This window comes from Pituophis catenifer, unplaced genomic scaffold (genome assembly GCF_029215685.1).
Source record: "Pituophis catenifer annectens isolate HBS135680 unplaced genomic scaffold, rPitCat1.0.hap2 SCAF_1, whole genome shotgun sequence".
In the NCBI taxonomy this organism is placed as follows: Eukaryota; Metazoa; Chordata; class Lepidosauria; order Squamata; family Colubridae; genus Pituophis; species Pituophis catenifer.
The window spans coordinates 247,852,861-247,876,724 of record NW_027256881.1 but is presented as its reverse complement, the minus strand read 5'-3'; the positions used below and the strand labels follow the sequence as shown (position 1 = coordinate 247,876,724).

The 23,864-nt window shown below is 37.4% G+C and overlaps 1 protein-coding gene across 5 annotated transcripts in view; it reads right to left on the bottom strand.

The window, feature by feature from the left end:
* TSPAN32 (tetraspanin 32) overlaps positions 1-23,864 on the bottom strand; it is a 42,330-nt gene that overhangs the window by 17,012 nt on the left and 1,454 nt on the right. For 4 of the 5 annotated variants that reach the window (XM_070957414.1, XM_070957418.1, XM_070957413.1 and 1 more), the window contains exons 2-6: positions 20,116-20,233; positions 18,171-18,268; positions 11,012-11,086; positions 2,829-2,930; positions 68-160 (exon numbers count right to left, since the gene is read on the bottom strand). In XM_070957414.1, the coding sequence (XP_070813515.1) occupies positions 68-160; positions 2,829-2,930; positions 11,012-11,086; positions 18,171-18,268; positions 20,116-20,233 (486 nt within the window). The remainder of the gene's footprint in view (positions 1-67; positions 161-2,828; positions 2,931-11,011; positions 11,087-18,170; positions 18,269-20,115; positions 20,234-23,864) is intronic. The other variant, XM_070957419.1, reaches the window with a different exon arrangement.

The following is a 23,864-nucleotide window of genomic DNA, read 5'->3' as shown; positions in this document are numbered from 1 at the left end:
CTGTAGCGAAAGGATCCCTGGGTGCCTGAAGAGAAAGTAATGGCCTTACAGTCCAATGTTCTATTACCTCTTCTTTTATTTCCAGAATTTCTGATGTACACATTTCATCTTCTATGCTGTTTCTTTCTCCAAAGGGTGACTTCTTCCCACAACATAGAAACTAAAATAGAATTTTAAACGTATTATTATTTATTTAGACATAGACTTTGTAGATTGGGGTTATTACAGGCTTTTGAGAAGGAATCTGCCCACTTTTGATTTTGTTTCTTTTTTATTATTCTTTTACTTGATACTCTTTGGTTATTCTTATTTGTTCCTTCTTGTGGTTGGTAAAACCTTGGTTCCAGTTGGTTACTCGTGAGATTATTTATTTATTTAATTTGTATGATTGCCCACTTGTCATACAATTCTGGACTGCTAATATCAAATTAAAACCTCAAATTCACACAATATTAATAAAAATACACTGAAGCCAAGGCAATTCATATACCCACACATGTAAACTTCTCAAATGGATTCACTTTATTTCTGGGTCCCATCAGATGACATTGTTTAATTGAAGAGATCTGCAGCACTTAACCTTGTAATATCTTGTGGAAGAAGAAAAATTCTGCAAATAACCTGGCCCTGTGGCATGAAAGGTTTTGAAGGTGAAATCAGTACCTTGATTATGTGAAAATATAAATATCTAAATAGACATCTTAGGCTGATATTTGGCCTTAGCATGCTATGCAAATGTTGTTAGTTGCAGGACAACAGGACATAGAAAGTGTTTACAAAAGCTCTCCCTCATTTCTCCACAAAAAGGCAACATGCTTTATCTCCAGACACACACACACACACAGAGGCCTGGTAAGACTTCTGCTCTCTCTTAGGCATAGAAACAGATTAACTGTATTTAGGTCATTATGATTATTTAATGCAACCTTTTAATTTTTAATTTATTTAATTAAATAAAGCTTTTTTCACTTTTCACCGAAGAGGAGAACGAGATTTATCTTATTTTTAGTTCAGGGCTGCATTTCTTACAGACTTTAGTAGGACTCTGAGTAGACACGTGTGATAGTTTTCTATGATTGCCTTTCATTAATTAGCCCAGTGATCTGATAATTGCTTTTAGATTGTTCCCAGATTTCACAGAGATTAAAAGCAGCAGAGAAGGGCCTTCATAAAACTATATTTTCTGGTTCCCGGCAAGTTTGGAAACAAACTCCATTTATATTTTGTAAGTTCTTTAACTATATAAAAAAATCTGTTTTTACTGTTTCAGAAATGTGTTGCCAAAGCTCATGACAGAATCTGGGATTTGCAGCTATTTCTGAATACAACGATAACCATGTGATTATAAACATAAAATACAGCTATGAATTTTGAGTTCTAAAAAAAGTGAATTTTGTACAGAAGGGAGGCAAGAACTGTTAAGTATAAGAAACATATTTCTTATGGTCCTTATTAGATATTTTTTAAAAACAATCTGACAGGAAAATATTTCATTTAGTCATCTTTTGTAGAGGACTTGTATATATCTCTCCTCCCACAAATGTTTTCTTTATCTTGCAGTATTTTTCATATATTCAGAATACTGTTATTTTTCATGCCTCATTCATTAGCTACCCTCTCATTCAGAATTACTACGCTGAGTTGCAGATGTCATTCAGTTACATCTTCCTTCCACTTTGTTTTGTTAGTTAGCTTCTATTGTAGATTCCTTAGTAGGGCAAACATTTTCCTCATTTAGAAATATGCTGCACATCAGGGGTGAAATGCTACTGGTTCGGACCGGTTCAGCTGAACTGGTAGTGATGGCAGCGGATGGTTCATAGAACCGGTAGCGATAGCACGTGAGGCTCCGCCCACCCACCTGGTCGTCGTTACTTCCTGGTTTTAACCAGGAAGTAACCTGTTTTTTACCCTCTGTGCATGCGCAGAGGGTCCATGCAGCGCATGCACTTCCGAACTGGTGGGAAGGTAAGTAGATTTCACCCCTGCTGCACATGTAAGAGTATGGGAAAAGTAGGAATTAGTGTGTTAATGACTAAGCAAAATAATTCTTTTCTCAAGGCTCAAAGAGGTGAAAGCAATTCCAAATGAAGCACCAGAGAAAGGCCAACATAAATTTGAATTAATTGTGTAGGAAACAAAATATAGTTATCTCTTCAGTTCAGTGAAATTATTGATGTTTGCTATACCCATTATTGTTCCAGCTGCTAATCTATTTTCCCCAGCAAGCCATTGAGAAGAACTAAAAGACTTGCCACTGTTACAAAAAGTGGCATGTTTATGCCACAGCTGATCACTTTGAAATAGAGATTTGCCTGTGCCAGAATTCTTCTTTTGTGACAAGGATGGTGTTGTATTCTCCCAAGCTTCTGGACTATTTTCTTTTTAAACATGACACTATATTTTATATTTATTTGTATGGTTTTTCTTTTCCTTTTTCCCATTCTCTGAAATAAATAAAGAGAAATAACTCAAAGGAATTAATATTTTCAAGACTCTTCAAGTCTCTTACAGAAAGCAATTCAACTTTCTCCATTTAAATCAGTGGCAGAAATGTATTTATCTTGCATCAGATTATTCCCAAAACATGATTAGTTTCGTATTATTCAAAATGTGAAATAAATTCTGCTGAAATAAAACATTGGATATGGCCATTGGAACTGGTTTTGTTCAAAATGTCTCAACCAGAGGTTTTCTTTATTGAACTGCCACTGATAAGTTGCCCGTTGGCTACCCCAACTGGCAGTTCTGGGATGAAAGAGAAAGAGTAAAAAGAGTGAACTAAGCTGGGGCAAAGCTAACCTATTCCAAAACCACCAGCAACTTACCATCTTGTGAATGGAATATAGCTCCTGTCTTCTGGTGCTGGAAATGTTATTTCTCACATCTTCATAAACAACATCATATACATCAATTATGGCGTTTTCCACCTACACAGATGACATTAGCATCACAATTTGTGAATGTCAATAATTTGGCAAAATAAATGTTGTTGGTATGCATTTGCATATTTTTGTGCATGGGGACTGGATACACCATACTCGAATCCAAGGAAATTCACCCATCTCTCCTTATATTTGTAGCACCTTCCTTTTTTCATCTCCCTTAGATAAGGTAAGGTAAGGTAAGGTAAGGTAAGGTAAGGTAAGGTAAGGTAAGGTAAGATAAGATAAGATAAGATAAGATAAGATAAGATAAGATAAGATAAGATAAGATAAGATAAGATAATTTTATTTCTATACCGCCCCTCTCCCAAAGGACTCGGGGCGGTGCACAGCCAAGTAAAAACACAATACAAACATCATAATTAAATTTAAAAATTATTAAAATTCTTACATTTGCGGCTGAAATTCGTTAAAAACCCAAAAATTTAAAAACTCCAAATTTAAAACTCCATTACACAGATAGCCCTGTCGGAAGAGCAGAGTCTTGAGGGCACAGTGAAAAACTCGGAGGTCAGAGATTGTGTGTATTTCTGGGGGCAGTTCGTTCCAAAGGGCAGGGGCTCCCACAGAGAAGGCTCTTCCCCTGGGTGTCGCCAGCTGACATAATTTGGCCAATGGCACCCTGAGGGGTCCCTCTCTGTGGGAGCGAACGGGTCAGTGGGAGGCTATTAGGTTGCCACCTGCCCCTGCTCCCCTTGAATTTAAGAGCAGCAAATCCAACCCTATCCTTGATCTTTCCAGGGTTTGTCTTCTTGTACTTCCTCTTAGCCACCAAGCATTGCTGCTGTTGGCTTTGTCTTTTTCCTGCTCTTCCTACTCTGAAATACATTGCAACTTTTTCCATTGAGAAATATCCATTTCAAATTCTACATAAATATGAAAGTGGTGGTTCTGTGCCCCATACAGTTTGCACACCAAATGTTTGCACAGCCATACTTGCATCCCAACGTAGATTATTTCTCAGTTTTAGGCAACTATACCTTGTTTGTTTTCTCAAACTTAATGAATATGGGATTCAGTGGACAATTATATAACTAGCAATTCTGACAGCTTGATGAAATTTTGCGGGGGAGGGGGTATTATTTATGATCGCCCACACAGGGCTTATTTTCAAGATTATTGCCTTTTAAATATAGAAAGGCAATTAATAAAAAAAAGAGCACATGCACTCTTTGCTAAAATAGCCTGGGATATGGAAAGTTTAGAATATTTTATGAGCTCGATGTTAGTTAGGGTTGGCTGATCGGTTGAACATTATTCAATAAAAAGTGCATTAAAACTGAGGAAAGGTCCAATAAAGGACTAATCAAAGGTCATTAAAATAAATGTATCTTTATTGACTTCAGTGAGATTTAATTTTTTTTGTTTTAAAGCAAATCCATTTTGTGGAGCTGTGCATGACATCACTCCAAAAAGAGTTTAAAAATATAGGGGAGGCTACTTTTTTACTGTATATATTTACTATATGTACTGTATACAAACCAATAGCAATAAACAAATTCTTTTTCTTGCACAGAACTGAACAACTAAAATATATGGATAAAACACTGTGTAAGATTCTATTGCCTAGTTTATCAGTTCATATCCCTGCATTATCCTCTCTCTCTATTTGCAGGAATTGTAAAGTGTCCCTATAAAAGGGCTTGCGAAGTACCTTTTAAAATGAATATCTAAATGTTGTGCAAATTTGTTCAATAGTTTGGTTTGTAAGTTGTTTTCTGCTGATTTTAAAATTATATTTAATTATGTGTGGTATATACCACTTTTCATTCAAAAAAGTAACGAAGTGGTTTACCTAAAAATATTTTCAGGTTCAATAAAATGTAACAGTATAGTGGAAACAATTAAAATGTAACTGAATAATTACTGGAGCGGCTAACCAAAGCTCAGATAGGAAATAAAAAACAAGCTGTTTTTTAAATTGTGGAAGTAAACTGATTATCGTGAAATCAAGTTTAACGTCTACATTTAAACTGACAACAACCTCTCCCTCCACCCACAACAACATTATAACTCAATATGCAACAAATGTTAGTAGCAAATTGTGTAACTTTTGTGGGAATGATCTGGGTGCTGAATATAAACATTCATTCATTCATCATCTGTCTGTCTGTCTGTCTGTCTGTCTGTCTGTCTGTCTGTCTGTCTATCTATCTATCTATCTATCTATCTATCTATCTATCTATCTATCTATCTATCTATCTATCTTGTATAGCTGACCATCTTAAAACCAAATTTGCAACCAATGAAAACAATATTTATTTATTTATTTATTTATTTATTTATTTATTTATTTATTTATTTATTTATTTATTTATTGGTTCGATTTATATGCCGCCCTTTTCCGGAGACTCAGGGTGGCTTCAGTGCATTAAGCAATAGCCTTCATACTTTTGTGTATACCTGCTTAATAGGGCTTTCGGAGGCCCCCAAGCGGTGTTCTTTTTTATACAAAGTCAGCTTATTGCCTCCACAATCTGGGTCCTCATTTTACCTACCTCGAAAGGATGGAAGGCTGAGTCAACCTTGAGCCTGGTGAGATTTGAACTTGCAGTAATTGCAGGCAGCTGGTGTTACTTTACAGTGCTTTAGTCTGCTGCGCCACCAAGGCTCTTTACAGCTATATTTACAGCTATAAATGCAAAAAGGACAACAAAACCCAAACCAGAAAAACCTGGCACCACAACCACCCTTCCTTGATGAACCCACAGCATTCTTATCCTGCTGTGACCTCATACTATCCCAGTATTTGCGGGAACAGCGGGTTTTAAGTGCTCTCCAGAAGCATAAAAGGTTGGGGGACTTACCAGATATTAAGGGAGAATGTGATCCATGAGGCAAGGACTGCAACAGGAAAGGAACATTTCCAAGGACTCCTGTGGTAGCAATGTTTAAGGGAAGAGACCTGGAGCATGTCTACCCTATCTTCTTTAGTGGGATGGGCAGATACCCTCAGAGAGATAATTTGGTCCTGTGCTATTGAGTACTTTAAAGGAGATAAACCTTGAATCGTACCCCAAAAGAAGCTTTTACACCCTGTTGCAGCTCATGCAACAGGGTGCAAAAAAGGGGAACCTAGGAATGTCCAACATGGAACATTCTGGACCCGTGTAACTTTGAGTGGCTTCAAAGGCAACCCCAATTAGAATGCATTGCAGTAATCCAAATGGTTTCCCAGTCCAGAAAAGGACACAATTGGGATGAATTAAGGAGTTCTTTAGTTCAGGTCTGCCAGTTCATATATTTTGGCCCTCCAAAAGGACCTGAAGACTTGGTTCTGCCAATTGGCTTAGGGTCTCGATGGGGCCGCATCATTCTCATGATTAATGGATTAGATAAGACCCTACCTCCTTCCCATGTGCATCTTGTTCCCGTTCTTACAATCTTCGTCAATTTTAAATTAATTTAATGTTGTTATTTAATGTTTTTTAATGGTTTCTAATGATTGTAAGCTGCGTAGCATCACTTCCGGGCGACATGGGCAGTATAAAGTACAAGTTGAATAAATAAATGTATTCTTGAATGTTAATTTATAGTAAACACTTGTTGGAGGACATTCAGGTTTCTTTGAAAAACAAAGTAAATCCTGAAATTGTTTTGTTCTGTTCTGTTTTAGCTGAATATAATTTCAAAACTACTGTCTTCCAAATTATACTTTGTGTGGCATAAAGGAAGTACTTAATTTCTAAGGTAGCTAAATGAGAAGTACACAAATCAGTATCCCTTGACTACAAGGATGAGAAGTGAAAGACAGAAAGTTCTCTTTCAATTGCTTTCAATTACATGTGCGATTTTGGTACATTATTTATTATGTAGTCTGCATTATTTATATTTCTTTGATTTCTCCTGAAGTAACATCCCAAAGGCAGAAGGGAGTCAATGGTTCATTGGGCAAAACTCTGGATGAAAAAGGTTTGTGCAGTAATAAATGTGCTAAAATGGCAAACGTTTCTTTGTTTTGTTGCAGCAAATTAATACCACATTTATTCTGGAAATTCTTTTAGAATACTTTTATCCTTAAGGATGTTATATGACAGTTTCATAGATGGTTTAAAAGTTAAGTGTTCATAATTAATTTAAAATAAAGTTTTCCTTTTAGGCGCAATTTCCTGGATCAACACTCAGTAGAATGCCTCTTGATTTTATGAAAATACGCATGGGATTGCTTGGAACCTGAAACTTTGGTTCCATTAAAGTAATTAATTAGTTTTCAGAAAATGTATTTGTCAGAATTTTAAAAGAAAAAAAATAGTACACAAAATTACCCTCTCACATATTCTGTATGAATACTGTACCCTTTCCTTATTCTTTTCTGCAGTTCTATTAAATGTATACTGTATACACAGTAATTTTAAAAGCTTCATCTATTGTTATATTTACAGAACTATTCCCTTGCTACTGATTTTCATTCCATGGACCAAAAGTGCAGACCTGTATTCTGAATTCAATGGGGTATCATGATGATATCCCTTCCTTAGCAAAGGAACACAGATGAAGAAGATAGGAAATTGGTTCACATTGAATCAGACCATTCATTTCTCTAGTGCTGCATTGGCAGCATTGACTAGCAATCATTCTCCAATCTTTCAGCAGAGGTTTATCCGGTTCTAGTTGACAAAGTCAAAGACTGCACCTTGGCTCTTCTGCATGAAATTGCAAGATCAGTGTTTTTCAACTTTAAGATATGTGGACTCCAACTCCCAGAATTCAGCAGCCAGTATTGATGTCCTCAAACCTTAAAGTTGCTAAACAATAGCACTTAGACTTATATATCGCTTCACAGTGCTTTACAACCCTCTCTAAGTGGTTTACAGAGTCAGCATATTTCCCCCAACAATCTGGGTCCTGATGGGACGGATGGAAGGCTGTGTCAACCTTGAGTCTGGTGAAAATCGAACTGCCAAACTGCAGCCAGCAGTCAGCAGAAGTAGCCTGCCAGTACTGCATTCTAACCACTGTGCCACCACAGCTCTTAAGCAGTGGTGGGATGCTACCGGTAGCAGTGGCGGGAGGCTCTGCCCATCCGCCCGGACACTTCTGCGCATGCACAGAAGCTTCACACGTGCGCACGAGCGCCCATCCGTCCATGAGCAAACTAATAGCGACAGGTTTTGAAACCTGTCCCTGCTCTTAAGGTTAAGAAACACTGTGCTAGGCCATACAGCTATATACAGCCAGTCCTCGACTTACAACAGCTCACTTAATGACCATTTGAAGTGACAACAGCACTGAAAAAAGTGACTTATAACCATTTTTTACAGGTATGACTATTGCAGCATCCCCATGATCATGTGATTTACCTTTGGATGCTTGACAACTGACTCACATTTATGACAGTTGCAGTGTCATAAATGTGAACACCTTTTGCAACCTTCTGACAAGCAAAGTCAATGAGGAAACCCAGATCCACTTCACAAGTGTGAAGTGATTTAACAACCGCAGTGATTCACTTAACAATTGTGGCAAGAAAAGTTGTAAAATGGGGCAAAACACACTCTTTCCATTTTTTTCCCCCATTTTATTTGATTTATATACCGCCTACTCCCGAAAGACTCAGGGCGGTGAACAGCCACAAGATAAAACACATAAATACAAAATTTAAAAGCAATGTAAAGCCGAATTAAATAATTTGGCCCAAGACAGATTTAAAACACCCCAATAATTTAAAACAGATTAAAATTTACATTTTAAAAAGGAAAAAAAGGGAAAAGATTAGGCCAGGCCAGCCTGATGGAATAAAAAGGTCTTAAGAGCGCGGTGGAAGGTGCGCAGATCCGAGATCCTCCGTATCTCCGGGGGGAGCTCATTCCAGATAGTAGGTGCCCCCAAAGAGAAGGCTCTCCCTCTGAGGGCCGCCAGTCGACATTGTTTGGCGACGGCACTTAACAAATGTCTCACTTAGCAACAGTAAATTTGCTTAGTTGTGGTCATAAGTTAAGGACTACCTGTAGTCTACAGCTTAATTTATCAGGGCTGCTTAAGTTAACATAATGTTTGTAATGTTTTTTTCTTTGGCCAACTGGGATGTTGGTTTGTTTTGTTAATAATTTTTTTGTTATCACCAGTAAGTTCTGTTTGAGAATGAAAGATGCTACATAATGTAATCTATTCCACTCTACAATGTATTGAAATCAAGGCGCCACAACTTTGGTTGCTCAAGGACCGGTGGCAAACCTTGCACTGTGCACAAAGGGCCATATTCTATCAATTGGTGGAGCTAACATCTATTTTTCTCCCAGACAATTAATATTTTTTTTAAAAAAATCAGTTTTAAAGCCTTTCTGACTTTGAAGGCTGGATGTTGGGGGAAGCATGGGATGCAATATTTTTTTGTATCTCTTATGTAGGTAATGACAAGAGGCACTTTTATATTAAGAATACACATAATTAAAACCTCAGCTAAGAGTTCCAAAAGAACACCACACATTAACATCTATGAAAGATGGTTATTAGCTAGAATGGCAGATTGCCTCTTTCCTTGGCTTTAAAAGAGCAATGCCATGTGTTTTTAAAATACAGCAACTCATGTGTTTTCAGTCTGGACTGTCATTGGAATCAAATCCAATTGTTTCACAGTCCAAGTCTTCCAGTAGTCGTACAACAAATGAGCAATGGCAGACAATCCTCAAAAGCACATTATATCAAGTCAGATTTCTCCAACCTGGTGTCAGTCAGACACAGCAAACTAAAATCCTATTCTGAGGGCCTTTTAACATAGTAAACTGGATGGGTTTATATCAGCTCTGCTCTCTCATTAAAATACAGCATGCCAAGGCAGCTCACAAAATATTCTTTTGTCATCAATACTATGCTGATGAATGAAAAGAACAACTTCTGAAGAATCTCATGCCACTTTGCTCACTAAGCAAAGTAATCTAAACTAACTGCAGGCTCTTATACCATATACACATTTGCATTTCACAGCCATAATTTCTAGTTTGGATAGTAGGGAAAGCTGTGTATCTCAACCTTGGCCAGGTATGGCTGGCTGGGGAATTCTGGGAGTTGAAGACCACACAATTTCAAGCAGCCAAGGTTGAGAAACGCTGGTCTAGAGGATTGGGTGCTGGAGTGAAAGATCCAGACTGAGATTTTCTTTTCTTTACAGCTATAGCGAGACTTTCCTAAAGAATTGTTGAATTTGTATGTAGCTATCCCTTTGATAATTTTTTCAGTTGTTAAGGGATAGCTTCTTCATTAGATCAGTTTGCTTACTGGATCTAATGTCCCAGGGTCATATGATCCCCTTTTGCAACCTTCTGACAAGCAGTCAACGAGGGACCCAGATTCACTTAACAACCGTGTTACTCAACAACTGCAGTGATTCAGTTAACAACCGTGGCAAGAAAAGTTGTAAAAGGGGGCAAAACTTACTTTAAAAATGTCTCGCTTAGCAACAAAAATTTGGGACCCAATTGTGGTCATATCTCAAGGCCTACTTGTAGTTTCTGTCCTTTCTGGCTTTGCTCCAAATCTTTCCAATTCTAGAACTCTTTCCATGTAGAAACACTTTCACAGAAGTATGATTTCTCACTCCCTAAATCTTAGAAACATTTTTGAGCTATCATGAAAGTATCCTTATCACTCCTGGCCTCACAATTCAGAGAACCTTTCCTGGGGTGACCAGCATTCCCTCAACTAGCCAAACCAGGAACAGCATAAAAAACCTGAGGAGAATTGCTGTATAACTGCCCTTTCTCTTCATTCCTATGATTTATATTCTGCCTTTTCACATAACAATCCTACTGAAGCCATGCACAATTCAGAAAATTAGCCTTACAATTATCCTTATAAGCTCCAGTGAAATATTCCTATGGGATAATACCATGCAGCAGATCTCAGAAGCATGTTTATTTGAGAATTATCGAATTTGTAGACTTTGCTGCAGAGACTTGGAAACAAACAAAAAGGGCTTGAAGACACTTGAGAGGTTTGAAATGTTTTATGGCTCTAAGTTTACATGAATGAAACTCTTGTAATTAGTATATCTGAAAGTGCGGAACAATTTTGGCAGTTGATGTGTGGTGCAATATTTAACTATTTATCTTTTCGTTTTGTTCACTTACCACAGTACTGTTGGTGACAGTCCAATATGTGGCTATTCCCGAAGCACAGAAAACCATAGTAAAACAGAAGAAACACTACAATAAAAAAAGGACATCAAAATAATTCCTTAGTAAGTGCTGCCATTGCTACTTCAAGTACCTTATCTAGTGCATGTATACTTTTAACATACAAATTTTAAGAAATAGAAAGGTTGTTCTTCACAGCCATAACAGAACAAAAATCTACTTACTGATAAAAGACAGTATTTCTTCTATTTCCTTCAATTAATTTCAAACCTATCATATTTAATTGATTTAAATTGAAAGACACGGAGACATAATTTTTCCTCTAAGAGCAAATGGATTTGCCTGCCTGCCTGTGAGTGAGTGGGTGTATTTTGAGAGCAAGTATTGTTTTGTCTTGAGGTTTCCCTTGTTCTTTTGTTAGGTTGGGCTTGGGCCAAAAGAGAGTGATTAGCTCAGTCACCCAAAAAACCTCCATGGCTGGAGAGGAACTTGAATCTGGATCTTCTTTGGTGTCAGAAAGTCAAAACTTTGCACCGGTCTTCAGTTTTTTTCCTTTTCTCTATTTTTTATACATTAAAGCAAACAGAAATCTGATAACATAAAAGAAATGTGAGCAACACATGATTAGAAGGACATATATTACTTTTTAAATTTTTTTTCTTAGATGTTCATGTATTTGAACAAAAACGACAAAAATGACAGTAAAAGTGACACTGAATTCAAGTTTTAATCAGCTAATGCTTTCAGTTAAATGAAGTGCAGCGGTTATAGCTTTCGGCCCCACAAATCATTTCTAGCCATGTTCTTCCTAGGTGCTTTCCTATATATTTCTTCCTCAGAACAATGTTCATTTTTTATTTCAGTGTTTTTGTGCAGGACTCCATTTCAGTGGGTTAGGTCATGATTTTCTGAATAAAAGAAAGCAGTCACTTTAGTTTCTTGTGATGTACTTGGTTAGTATAATAGATTGGCAAAATAAAAATGAACAAAATTGTGGAATCGATTGAAGGAAAAGCAGGGCAGTTTATTGAATAAATATGAAATTATTATTTCTGTGTAGGAAACCCAACAGAGCAAAATCCTGCAGACTGCCAAGCTCTTAAAAATCCTTTTCAGAACTTGGCCAGTTTGTTCAGACCAGATTTTGTTTATACAATCATGTCCATGCATGCAAAAAAGGAAATGCTTATTTAAAAAAATGTCTGATTTAAATTTCCATGATAACCAGCTGGAGTCATGAATTGTGAGATCACAGAGATGAAGCAATCTACTATTCAACAAACTTACGTGCGTTACATTGCCAGAATACATTTCAAAATCCCTTTTTCAGCAATATCTTTGTTAAAGCAATGTAAGCATCACAAAAACAAAAATGGAAACTTTTTGCGATTTGTAGTTCTCTTATTTAAACTATAAAATCAGATGGTGATCTGGAAATCTGACTTGGAATTTTTCTGAATAAATACTCATTACATCCTTGGGTGGACATATTGCAGGTACCTCCCCTTTAAGAGATTTTGGGCTATGTGAGAAATGAGCCTTTTTTCTCCCCTGATATCCTTTGGACAATCTCTTATCAAAAATCCAGAAAACACTTTTTCTCCTGAACTTCAGGAAGACTTTGATATTAGGGCTACTCAGAAATACAAACAGCTGCTGACTTCTGGTCATTGGATGCCTATTTCAGTGGTGGGTTCCTCCCAGTTCTGTCCAGTTTGGCCGAGCCGGTAGCAGTGATGATATGACGTCACCGAACCGGTTCTCCCACCCCGTCCCCCCACCCCCCCCACTCCCCCACCCCCCCCACCCACATTATTCTTACCTTTTATTTGGTCCCACCCCCAATCTATTGCTGCCTCCTGAGTCCCAGCTGATGACTAGAGGGAAAAAAACTGTTTAAACTCTTGCCGCGGGGCTTCAAAGGGCCGTCCTACAGCTGATCAGTGTTAAAAGCAAATAAATGATTTGGGTCGTAAGTGCGAGGACTTGGTTGTGAGTGCGAGGACCTTCCAGAAATGACTCTGACCAGCTAGCCACGCCTACCTAGTCACATGACCTCCAAGCCACACCCACAAAATAAGCCATGCCCACAGAACCGGTAGTAAAAAAATTTAGAACCCACCCCTGGCCTATTTTTATTAATTTTATTAAAGGTAAATGTTCCCCTCGCACATATGAACTAGTCGTTCCTGACTCTAGGGGGTGGTGCTCATCTCCGTTTCAAAGCCGAAGAGCCAGCGCTGTCCGAAGATGTCTCCGTGATCATGTGGCTGGCATGACTAAACGCCAAAGGTGCACAGAATACTGTTACCTTCCCACCAAAAGTGGTCCCTATTTTTCTACTTGCATTTTTTACGTGCTTTCGAACTGCTAGGTTGGCAGAAGCTGGAACAAGTAATGGGAGCTTACCCCGTTACGCAGCACCAAGGATTCGAACCGCTGAACTGCCAACCTTTCGATCAACAATCTCAGTGTCTTAGCCACTGAGCCACCATGTCCCTTTTATTAATTTTATTACTGATGTGTAAATCTATTGGGCTTGATTAATTACGCAGGATCCAATCTGGGTTGATCATTGGGACCAGAGGTTTGATCCTCCAAGCTTTCAGACTTGTGCTGGAGCCCATCCTCAGGGAACTTCTCTTTTAACTGAATGTGACAAAGCATGAGTTTGAAAATTTGGAGGACTAAATCTCTGGTCCTGGTGACCAACCCAGATTGGATCCTAGGATATGTATATTTGCCTTTATTCATTGATTAATTATGTTGATTTATTTGAATTGTAGTGACATGTTTTGATTTTTATTGTGGATTGCCATGAGTCTTTTGGAAGTACATTGACATAAAGTTAGTAAGTAAATACATCAATTCATCAGTCCCGGACGTGATTTATTAATCTTAAATATATACACAGTCTGCCTGACATGGCCTCAAACCATCTTGATGCATGTCTAACTTATTAGAGTTCATGAGCTGTGTCCCCCAACCTCTGCCAGTTTTAACTGTATTTTGTTTGGAAGGATGTTCTGCTTTCATTGTATTATTGCACAAAAGCATTGATAGCTATATTTATTAAACAAATTTATACAGCCACCCGCTCAGTTTTTGTACCACTCACTTTCAACTGGACTGAGCCAAACTGAGTCATCTTCAAAACTCAGAAATGAGTGTCCAAACCAAATATTATCATGCTGATCACTACTCTACTGACATAAAACTGTTGATGTTGCTAGGAAAGCTATTGGTTCCAGGTACTGTACATGCATATTAATCTCACCTGAATCATATAAAGTAATACATTCAGTATATGGATCTTTTGCAGGTGATTAGTTTTTCTTTGCAACATAAAGCAAACACTTTCAGCATGCATACTAAGTCAGCTAAACCAAGATGTTTACCTTTTCTTTTGCAAGAAGCTTTTACTTTTCATAATTACTGGTCCTCAGACTTGTTACAAAATCACCACTAATTAATCCCTTGACAGGAAAAAATAAGTCCCAAGCACAGTTTGATTCTACCTATACTGCAGCTCATTAGGCCAGTATGTTCTTCTTTACTTTTTTATAATAACTGGAATATATGTAATATTGTTCCATTCACTTCCTTGAAATAAATTAGCCCACTGATTCCTGTATAAAGATGACATATAAAAAGTGGCATTAAGATAAGTTGTCATTGCCTACTTTGTGAGACTAAGAAGTACATTTATTTGCAACTCAGTCTTTATTACATGAGCTTTAATGTTTCCTTTTGAATTACGTAGGTAGCCATTTTTCAAAAACGGATACACAAGAACTATAATATACAGTCCAATATCTAAGATGACTTGCAGAAAAATAAATATCAATGCATGATAAGAATGCCTCAATCCAACCAGAACTTGTTGCTGTTGCTATGGAAGGATTTAATATTGGTATAAATAAGAATCATAGGATTGGAAAAGGCCATTTCGGTCTTCAAGCTGAACCATCTGCTCAATGCAGGAATCCACATTAAAACATTTCATAAAAATTATTGTTTAGCTGTTGCTTAAATGTAGAAATTCAATCAGTTTCTCCTGAATTGGAAAATCAGGCTCTACACTTCTTAAGAGTAGTCAGACAGTAACAGAGAGGGCACAGAAGGATTGGAAGCAAAAGATGGGAGAAATCTCTTCTATTTTTTTAAAATATTAGAAATTATTATTATTTAAAGGACAAAATTGAATACATTGCAAATCCATATGATTCAATCGTTTCCCAAACGACAGCTTTCACAGAGCAGCTGTTATTTTGATGTACTTTCAAATACAAGACAATCTTGCCCTGTCTGTAACCTCCTGATAAGGTCCCCGCAGAGTTAGACTTGTGCGGAATAGTTCAGAAGTACTAATAGTCTTAATTAAAAATAGTCTTAAAAATAGTAATATCATGTTTCCCCGAAAATAAGACCCTGTCTTATATTTTTTTGAACCCTGAAATAAGCGCTTAGACTTATTTTCAGGGAGGTCTTATTATTTTGGGGCACGTGGAACAAGATGGGGCTCCTCTTGCCGTCTTACCTGATTTCCAGCTCTGTGCTTAAATATTTTTGGGGAGGGCTTATTTTCAGGGGGAGGCTTATTTTAGTGCATGCGCTCAAAAGCCCAATTGGGCTTATTATCAAGGGATGTATTATTTTGGGGAAAACAGGGTAATTAGCTGTTTCTTGGCAAGAGGCCTTCCATAAATCCAAGATCATAATAGTGAATTCTGATTCTTTGGCTTTGTAACAAAGCAAGGGAATGATGCCTTCTTTGGTTATGCTAAACATATTCATAATAGATGCTTTTTAGAATGAAGCTGTTAGGAGGAACTGGAAGTGCTCTACCAAACCTTAAGGATTCCAACATGAATTGCTAGAGGAAGTTTGCCAATGTGTTTCCTCTAGATTTAGGAAATGGTTAATTCCTAGCAACCTAAGAGTGAATGTATCAGTACTGTACACTGCATATACCTTCTGGCTGGTAGGATGCAGGCAAGCATATATATCAACTTGCAAAATCAGAGATCCTAACTTGCACAGAATAAAGTAGTCAAGTTTGGGGTACATTTGGGTTTTGGTTGTGCTGATGGCATACCGGACAAAATGTGCCAAACCAAACTGGATGCGGCATGGTTATGACTTGGACAAGTAACCCCATCCCCTCTCACACACACATACTAAAAATAAAACAAAAATAAATAATCAATAGCAGCATGAATTCCTTCATTATTACATACCTCTGAATTTGTGAGCAAATCTAATGCAGTATATGGGGAGGGGGAAATCTTCCCTCAATTTATTTATTATTTATTTATTGGTTTGATTTATATGCCGCACTTTTCTGGAGACTCAGGGCGGCTTGCAATGCATTAAGCAATAGCCTTCATATTTTTGTATATACCTGCTTAATAGGGCTTTCGGCCCCCCGAAGCGGTGTTCTTTTTTATACAAAGTCAGCTTATTGCCCCCACAAACCGGGTCCTCTTTTTACCTACCTCGAAAGGATGGAAGGCTGAGTCAACCTTGAGCCTGGTGAGATTTGAACTTGCAGTAATTGCAGGCAGCTGGTGTTACTTAACAGTGCTTTATTCTGCTGCGCTGCCAAGGCTCAATATAGATAATCTTCTCAAAAGGATTGTTTCACCTTGTAATTTGGTGTGACCCAGAACCATATATCAATGTCATGGCAAGTCTAGACAATAAGACTAGTAACAACAGGGAATGAGATGTTTGGGATGACAGAGAAACTGAAAATTATTGAGGTATACTAAATCTTCTCTGGCCTGTTGCACATGCTTGCGTGAATTATTTATAGAGTATTGAAATAATAGGGCAGAGATTCAAATTTATGTGCTTTGCAAGAAGGGCATCCATGTGCCAATAGCATGGCCTAATTGATCCTGAACATAAAGCTGCTATCAGGTTAGCATTGTGTGAAAATGTATAGCAAGCATTTCTCGTGTTATCTAACGTCACTGGTAACACATCTATCAGACACATTGCTTGTGATAATGCTATATTTATAAAGGGCATGATTAGTTTAGAGTGTAATGGAAATAATAATAATATGTATGTGGATTTGATTAGAGAAACTGAAGAATTTGCTTCAGGAAATCCAGGCAAATTCTAAAACCAATTCTGAAACAGAATAGGAGATTATTTATTTAACTTGAATGAATGAGCCATGGTGACGCAGTGGTTAGAATGCAGTTCTACAGGCTAACTCACTGCTCACTCCAGGAGTTCAATTCTGACTGGCTCAACCCCTCCATCCTTCCAAGGTCGGTAAAATGAGGACTCAGATTGTTGGGGGCAATATACTGACTCTGTAAACCAATTAGGGAGGGCTGTAAAGCACTATGAAGTGGTAAATAAGTCTAATTGAGCCGAGGTGGCGCAGTGGTTAGAGTGCAGTACTGCAGCTACTTCAGCTGACTGCTAGTTCAGCAGATCAGCGGATCAAATCTCACCGGCTCAAGGTTGACTCAGCCTTCCATCCTTCCGAGGTGGGTAAAATGAGGACCCAGATTGTTAGAGGGCAATATGCTATTTAGTATACTGTCTTTGGTATAAGCCGCCCAGGGTCCTCAGAGAGTGGGTGGCATAGAAATATGACTAATAAAATAAAAATAAAATAAATAAGTGCTATTGCTATTTATTGAAGAACCATTTTTACATTGAACCAAGTCTCAGAAATATAATTATTGCCTTATAGAAATATAATTTATCATTACATACTGTAAAACATTATTGTAAGCAAAGCATAAGCTAAGAGGAAGCCATTTTTAGTATCCAGTTTGTAAATTTCTAATAACATACGAAGTTAGATAAGATTTTGTTTTAAGTAATATAGATTTGGAACAGTGAGGGGAAAAAATCCTTCCCATGTTAATTTGGTTATGTCTTTCAGTTGCATGACATTGATTTTAACATATATTTTCATGTACATTATTTTCTATGCAGTAGAGATTGTACAAGATATCACACACAGGCACTTTCCAACATATCTTGATATCTATAATAATTTCCAGAAAGTATCCCAAGATGGAATCACTTAGGATCTTCCTTGATATATACAGGTATATTTCAAAAATAGTTTTTAGAAAAATCTAACTGACGTTTATATTATTCAACAACAGAGCCTACTTACAGCTGCCATAGCACCTTCCAGTTCTTTTATTGTGGCAACAATGCTCATCAAAGCAGCCATAGCCAGAATGATGCTCAGACACATCCCGATGTAGGAAACTGAAATGAAGTTAATACAGAAAAAGGTATACAAAACTCTGTATATTAAGGTCTCTTCTGATAACTATCCTGCAGCATCAGAGTAAGTAAAGTAAAAATATATGGACATGCCCATGTTCTTTTTTTCTTGGCAAGAATATTGTTAAGATCCTCTGACTGGGACTTGGTCACTGATCTCCGCTTGACTCCTTAGCTGGACTTGGTAAAAGACTCATAGATATGGATTGGCCAGATTAGAATCTTTATGGTAGCCAAGAATTAAGACATATCCAAGAGGTGATTGGCTGTCAGTAGTAAAAGGATGTAAATGACTTTCATAATCTTGGGGATGAAATTATTGCCTTCTTCCTTTCTGAGTTCATGGGTTTTTAAGTGGCATTTGGGAGCCTTGACACTGAATGATGATATTATGTCTTTGTAACAGCTTTATCGCTGATCTGGGTCCTACTTCAAGTGTGAAGAAATAGAGGAGATTTGCCACTGTTTTTTTCTTTTATTTTCCCGTCTAATCTACAGACCTACAACTTCCTGATACCAGTGTCTCCCATTCTAGAACTAAGCAAATCTGACATAACTGTGTTTTTGAGATCAACCAAGTTCAGCCAGATATTCATATTTGTTTAAATGTCTTTGTAATAACCAATGCTAATTTGCAGCTAGCAACCTTTGTATCTTCGTTTCACACATTAATTCCCAAGATAACTGAGTTGAATTCTACTAGTAAATAGAAGTATTATATGGATACATCTTGCTTTTCTTTCCAAGCTAGCCACTCAGTGGCTCTCATAATAAAGTTCCAGCATGTGAGAAATAAGGCTACTGATGAAATTTTTTAAGATTGATTTTCTAGTGTTGTGGGAAATTGGTGTTATGCAATCCGTTCTTTAACAGAGGAGAACCCTGAACACTAAACATCCATCAAGATACATGGAACACTTGATCTTCATTTTGGAAATTGGGATTTTCTCCATTCTCTCTGCAGGTGGACGATTGAGTTCTCAGGTCTACATTCTATTTTGTTTTATTTTCTGTGCTTAGTGCCCTTGTTACTATAATTAGGAGGTTGGACTGGATGGGGAAAAGGGCCCTCTTGACTCAATATGATTCTGTAGACTGATGATGATGATGATGATGATGATGATGATGATGATCCATTCAGCCCTATCTGACTCTTGGCGAGGTTTCTCTGTGTCTTCTGATCTTGCACTACTTCTTTGCGTTGTTCTATGCTCTGGCTAAATCATTACAATTTCCTATTGATCTTTTAATTATTTAAATTCAGTTTTAAAATGCAGTTACATACAAGTATTCTATCTTGAAAATTATCTCTTCTTAGAGCTGTCATGTATTTTAGGAATTCTCACCATATATATTTACTGAATTCATATCTTACTTTTCCTCTTGAGGCAGTATATGAGAAAATCAACTTAATTTTATAATCTATAATAACTTCTCTATAAACTAAGTTTGGATTGAGAGAGTATAGTGAACCAAGAGAAACTCTGTGTGTTTTGAAGTTGAGGGAGTATTTGGAATTTGGGCCTCCCCAGTCAAAGTTAACATCTTAACTAACTCCACCAATTAAATTTATCATTTGTTCATCAATCAAGAAATTTATTAGCTGATCAATATAAGATTAAACCAATTGAAGCCAGAACCTAATTGAAATAAATTATATATATATATTCCATATAAGGAATGTAAATCATAGAAATTTAGATCATGATCAATCTTTAAAACAAACAAATGCCAAATAGAACAAAACTCCTATCTCATCAGTGAAATAAAGTACTTTTAATTTTGTACTCCAGTATTAGAGACTGAATCTTGAATATCCCAATACTTACCAATAGTATGGAAATTTCTGTAATAGGAGTTTGTCTCTGAAGAGGCAGAATTTATAACAATGAAGTGTTTCCCACTGTGGGTGATAATGGCCAGTATGCCAACTGATACTCCAAGTAGCTAAGAAGAGAAAAGAGGCATGTTTATAAAGTTGGAATGAGGACTAGAAAAAGCCAAGCTCAAGTTAATATTTATCATGACATACTTAATTAAATAATGAAAAACATGAATATAACTGTTTGGGTTTTACTACCTATATAGGCTGGCGGGAAGAGGCAAGTAAGACTAAGTTGGGATCAGCATATCAAAGGTACAGAATTACAGATAACCACCATAGAGCAGCAAAGAGATACAGAAAGTTCATTGCTGCCATCTAGTGGTCATTTGCAAGTTTGTAGTCCTGAGCTATAGAATTCTAGAGAATTTTAGCAATTCTTCCCCTATTGATCCCAATCAAAAACAAAAAACAAAACAAAACAAAACAAAACAAACTAAACCCAGGAAATATAAAAAGTGCCAGTTCGGCATTGGCTCATCAATTCTCAAGCAAAGTACAGCCTCCTTACTTATACGTAGTTAATTCAGAATATGAGTTGGGCTACTTGCCTCTTTCTTAGTCTGTCACAATGGAACTGGGCAGAAAAAGTTATTCACTGTGATTCACAAGTATTTCCACCCTCCGCTTAAAAGATAATAAGGATGAGCAAAGTTTATCTCTGTCCCTAACAAAGTAGTCGAACAAGATGGGGGGGGGGGGAATCAACACACAATTCAGAAAAGATAACACAATCCTTTGCCCAGCTCAATAAACTACAGGTAGTCTTCAATTAACAGTGGCAATTGGGTTCAGATCTGCCATTGCTAACCAACATGATCATAATGCACGGCCTCACACTTAGCACTCTGGAACTCCTGATTGCAGTGGTTAAGCAAATCATGACAGGTTGTTAAACAGGACCTCACATTATCATCATTTGTGACCTCCTGCGGCTCCCCTATTGACAGCAAAAAAAAAAAGTTGCAAATGGCACCTACATGATTGTAGGATGCTGCAAAGTCATAATTGCAAGCTGGACGCCAAGTACTTGGATCATGAACATATGACCTGGGGACACGGCAATAGCCAAACTCCAAGGACCAGTCATATCACTTGTTCAGCATCGTCCCAAGTTTGAATGGTTACTAAATCAATGATTGTTAACTGAGGCTACTACCTGTAAGCACATTGGTACCTGAGCTGAACTGATTAAGTGTGATTTGGTTCCAGGTGTTTAGATTCTGCTACTATTTTTTGATTCCAATAAAATAGATAATTCTATCTGTTGGCTTGCAGGAGTCCTGCTGCTGCTTCTGAAATATTCTGATGAGAAGGGAATAAACAGGACATGCTTACTTTTATTTCATGAGATATTCAGGATTATGGACTGGGAGAAATTTGCCTCGGGGAATATTTGAGGGGGAGTTTTTTAATAGGGCTGTAAAGAACTTTCCAATTTGCTTCCAAGACTGAATCCAGAAGTTTCCAACTTTTTTTTGCACTTCACAGTATGGGAAGGAATATATAGAAAAGCAAGATTGTCACAAGGAGATGAAGTCTTTAGAGAAAGAAGTTACTAAGACTAGCTATTTCAAGGGGCAAATTTCCAGGACAAAAAGCCAGTCCCTTCACTGAGTCTTTCAGTTCTGGCATGTAGACACCCTTGGAAACAAAGCATTGGGCTTTGTCCACCTTTTATTCTCATTTTCTAAGAATGCCTGTGAGAACTCAATGTCACTCACGTCAAGGGGTCCCTCGCCTGGCCCCTCCCCTCCCAGCCATTCCTTGTCACACACAGCCTCAATGTATCTATAGTTCTGTAAAAATGTTGTTCACCTTTTTTCAACTTTATTATCTACGTACTATAGATGTACTTTCATGGACCACTGAAAGGAGGAAATGGCTCACATGCTTTGCCCAAGAGTGTGATAGGCAACATGTTTTTAAGGGGCTGCCAGAAAGAATGTATAGGCAACATATTTTCCAAAGTACCAGAAGGCAAAACAAGAAGCAATGGATGGAAACTGAACAAAAAGAGAAGTTAAGTTTTCTCCTAAAACTAAGGAGAAACTCCCTGACAGTGAGAACCAATATAGGTGCAGAAATATTTCAGTCATAATTTCACATATAAAATAGCCATTCATGCATATTGTTCAAAACAGTAATTAATATTAGGGCTGATGTTTAACAGCAAGCGTAAAAGTCAAAGAACACAAGAGTGCTTCTTTCTCTGTATGTATACAAAACATCACATACCAGGAATAGCATATTAAGATGGACTTATGCAACCTGATGTACAAAATAAACACACACATATTTATGCCCTGGACTATAGACATTGAATGCATGTAAATCCCTGAAAAATATGTGGTAGCCCTGGGCAAAAGAAAGGCAGTAAAATCATTCTAGGTGTAGGGACAGTGTAAAATATTAACACATGATAATAATGGAACAATTAAAAATAATAGCACAGAGTTTTTTTTCTCTCTCTCTCCCTTCCTTCCTTCCTCTTTCTTTCTCTCTTTCTCTCTCTTTCTCTGTCTTTTTGGGGGGAGGGTGTTTGTGGCTATGACAACTACTTTCAAAATTGTTACTGGATATTTCCTTTTACATGAAACTGCTAAAAGGCTTTTGCAGTCATATAATGCAACAAAACATTTTTAATGGTAAAAGTAAACTGATATATGAAGCTACTTCTAAATAACTATGTAAGAGAGGAATAAATCTTTTTCTGAAAATTACTGGCGCAATAACACAGCTGTAATGTGTGGTAATATTATTTATAATAGAATTTTGGTGGAGGAAATAGAGTAGCAAGGAGATTGACACATTGAGAACTACATGAAAGGAACACAAAAGTGCTAAAGTCACTGTATATGAGTTGGGTAGCTATATAAATTTGTTTAATAAATACAATGGGAAAGGTCTTTGGGGATTCCAGAATTTACATGGCACTAATTGGATTTTTGAACTCCCTTTTATTGTGAGACATAATGGACTAGTTTTACACTGTAACTAAATTACACAAGAGAATGTAGTATATATATCAAAAATAATTCAAAAACAATTTAATCTGATACATTGGGTTAAGTGATGTAGGGCTTGATCTAATTTCAGGCAAGTTCAAGCCTCTGTTAAGAGATACCTGCATTCTCTCTCTCCCTTCCTTTTTCTTTTTCTTTCTTTTTTTTTCTATTTCTTTGTCTCTTTCTTTCTTCTATCTTTCTCATTCTTTCTTTCTCCCTCCCTCCCTTTCTCCTTTCTCCCTTTCTGTAAAGAACCCCAGAAGGCCTTTGACAGGAGGAAGAAAAGCCAGACGTTTTGAAACTCAGAACATGCCCATTGATAATGTGGCATTCTTAGAGCTCCACTATTGATTAGCTTAGCCTGAGCAAGGATAGCTAGCAGCCACTTAACAATAAGCTCTCAACTCAAGCTCAGTGCACATGGGGATCCCCAAACAGTGAGGAAAAACGTTTTGTAGCTTAGCCTGAGCAAAGATAGCTAGTGTAGGGCTTACAATAAGCTCTCAACTCAAGCTCAGTGCACCTGGGGATCTCCCTAAACAGTGAGGATTTCTTTGTTTCTTTCTCCCTTGAAGTCCCCCCCCCGCAGCCATTTTTGCTTCCAGGGGGCTGCAGGGAGTCTTGCTAGGCCCCCTCCCCATGTCCCATTTTGGCCTTAGCAAGCCTCCCTGCAGCCCCTGGGAGCCAA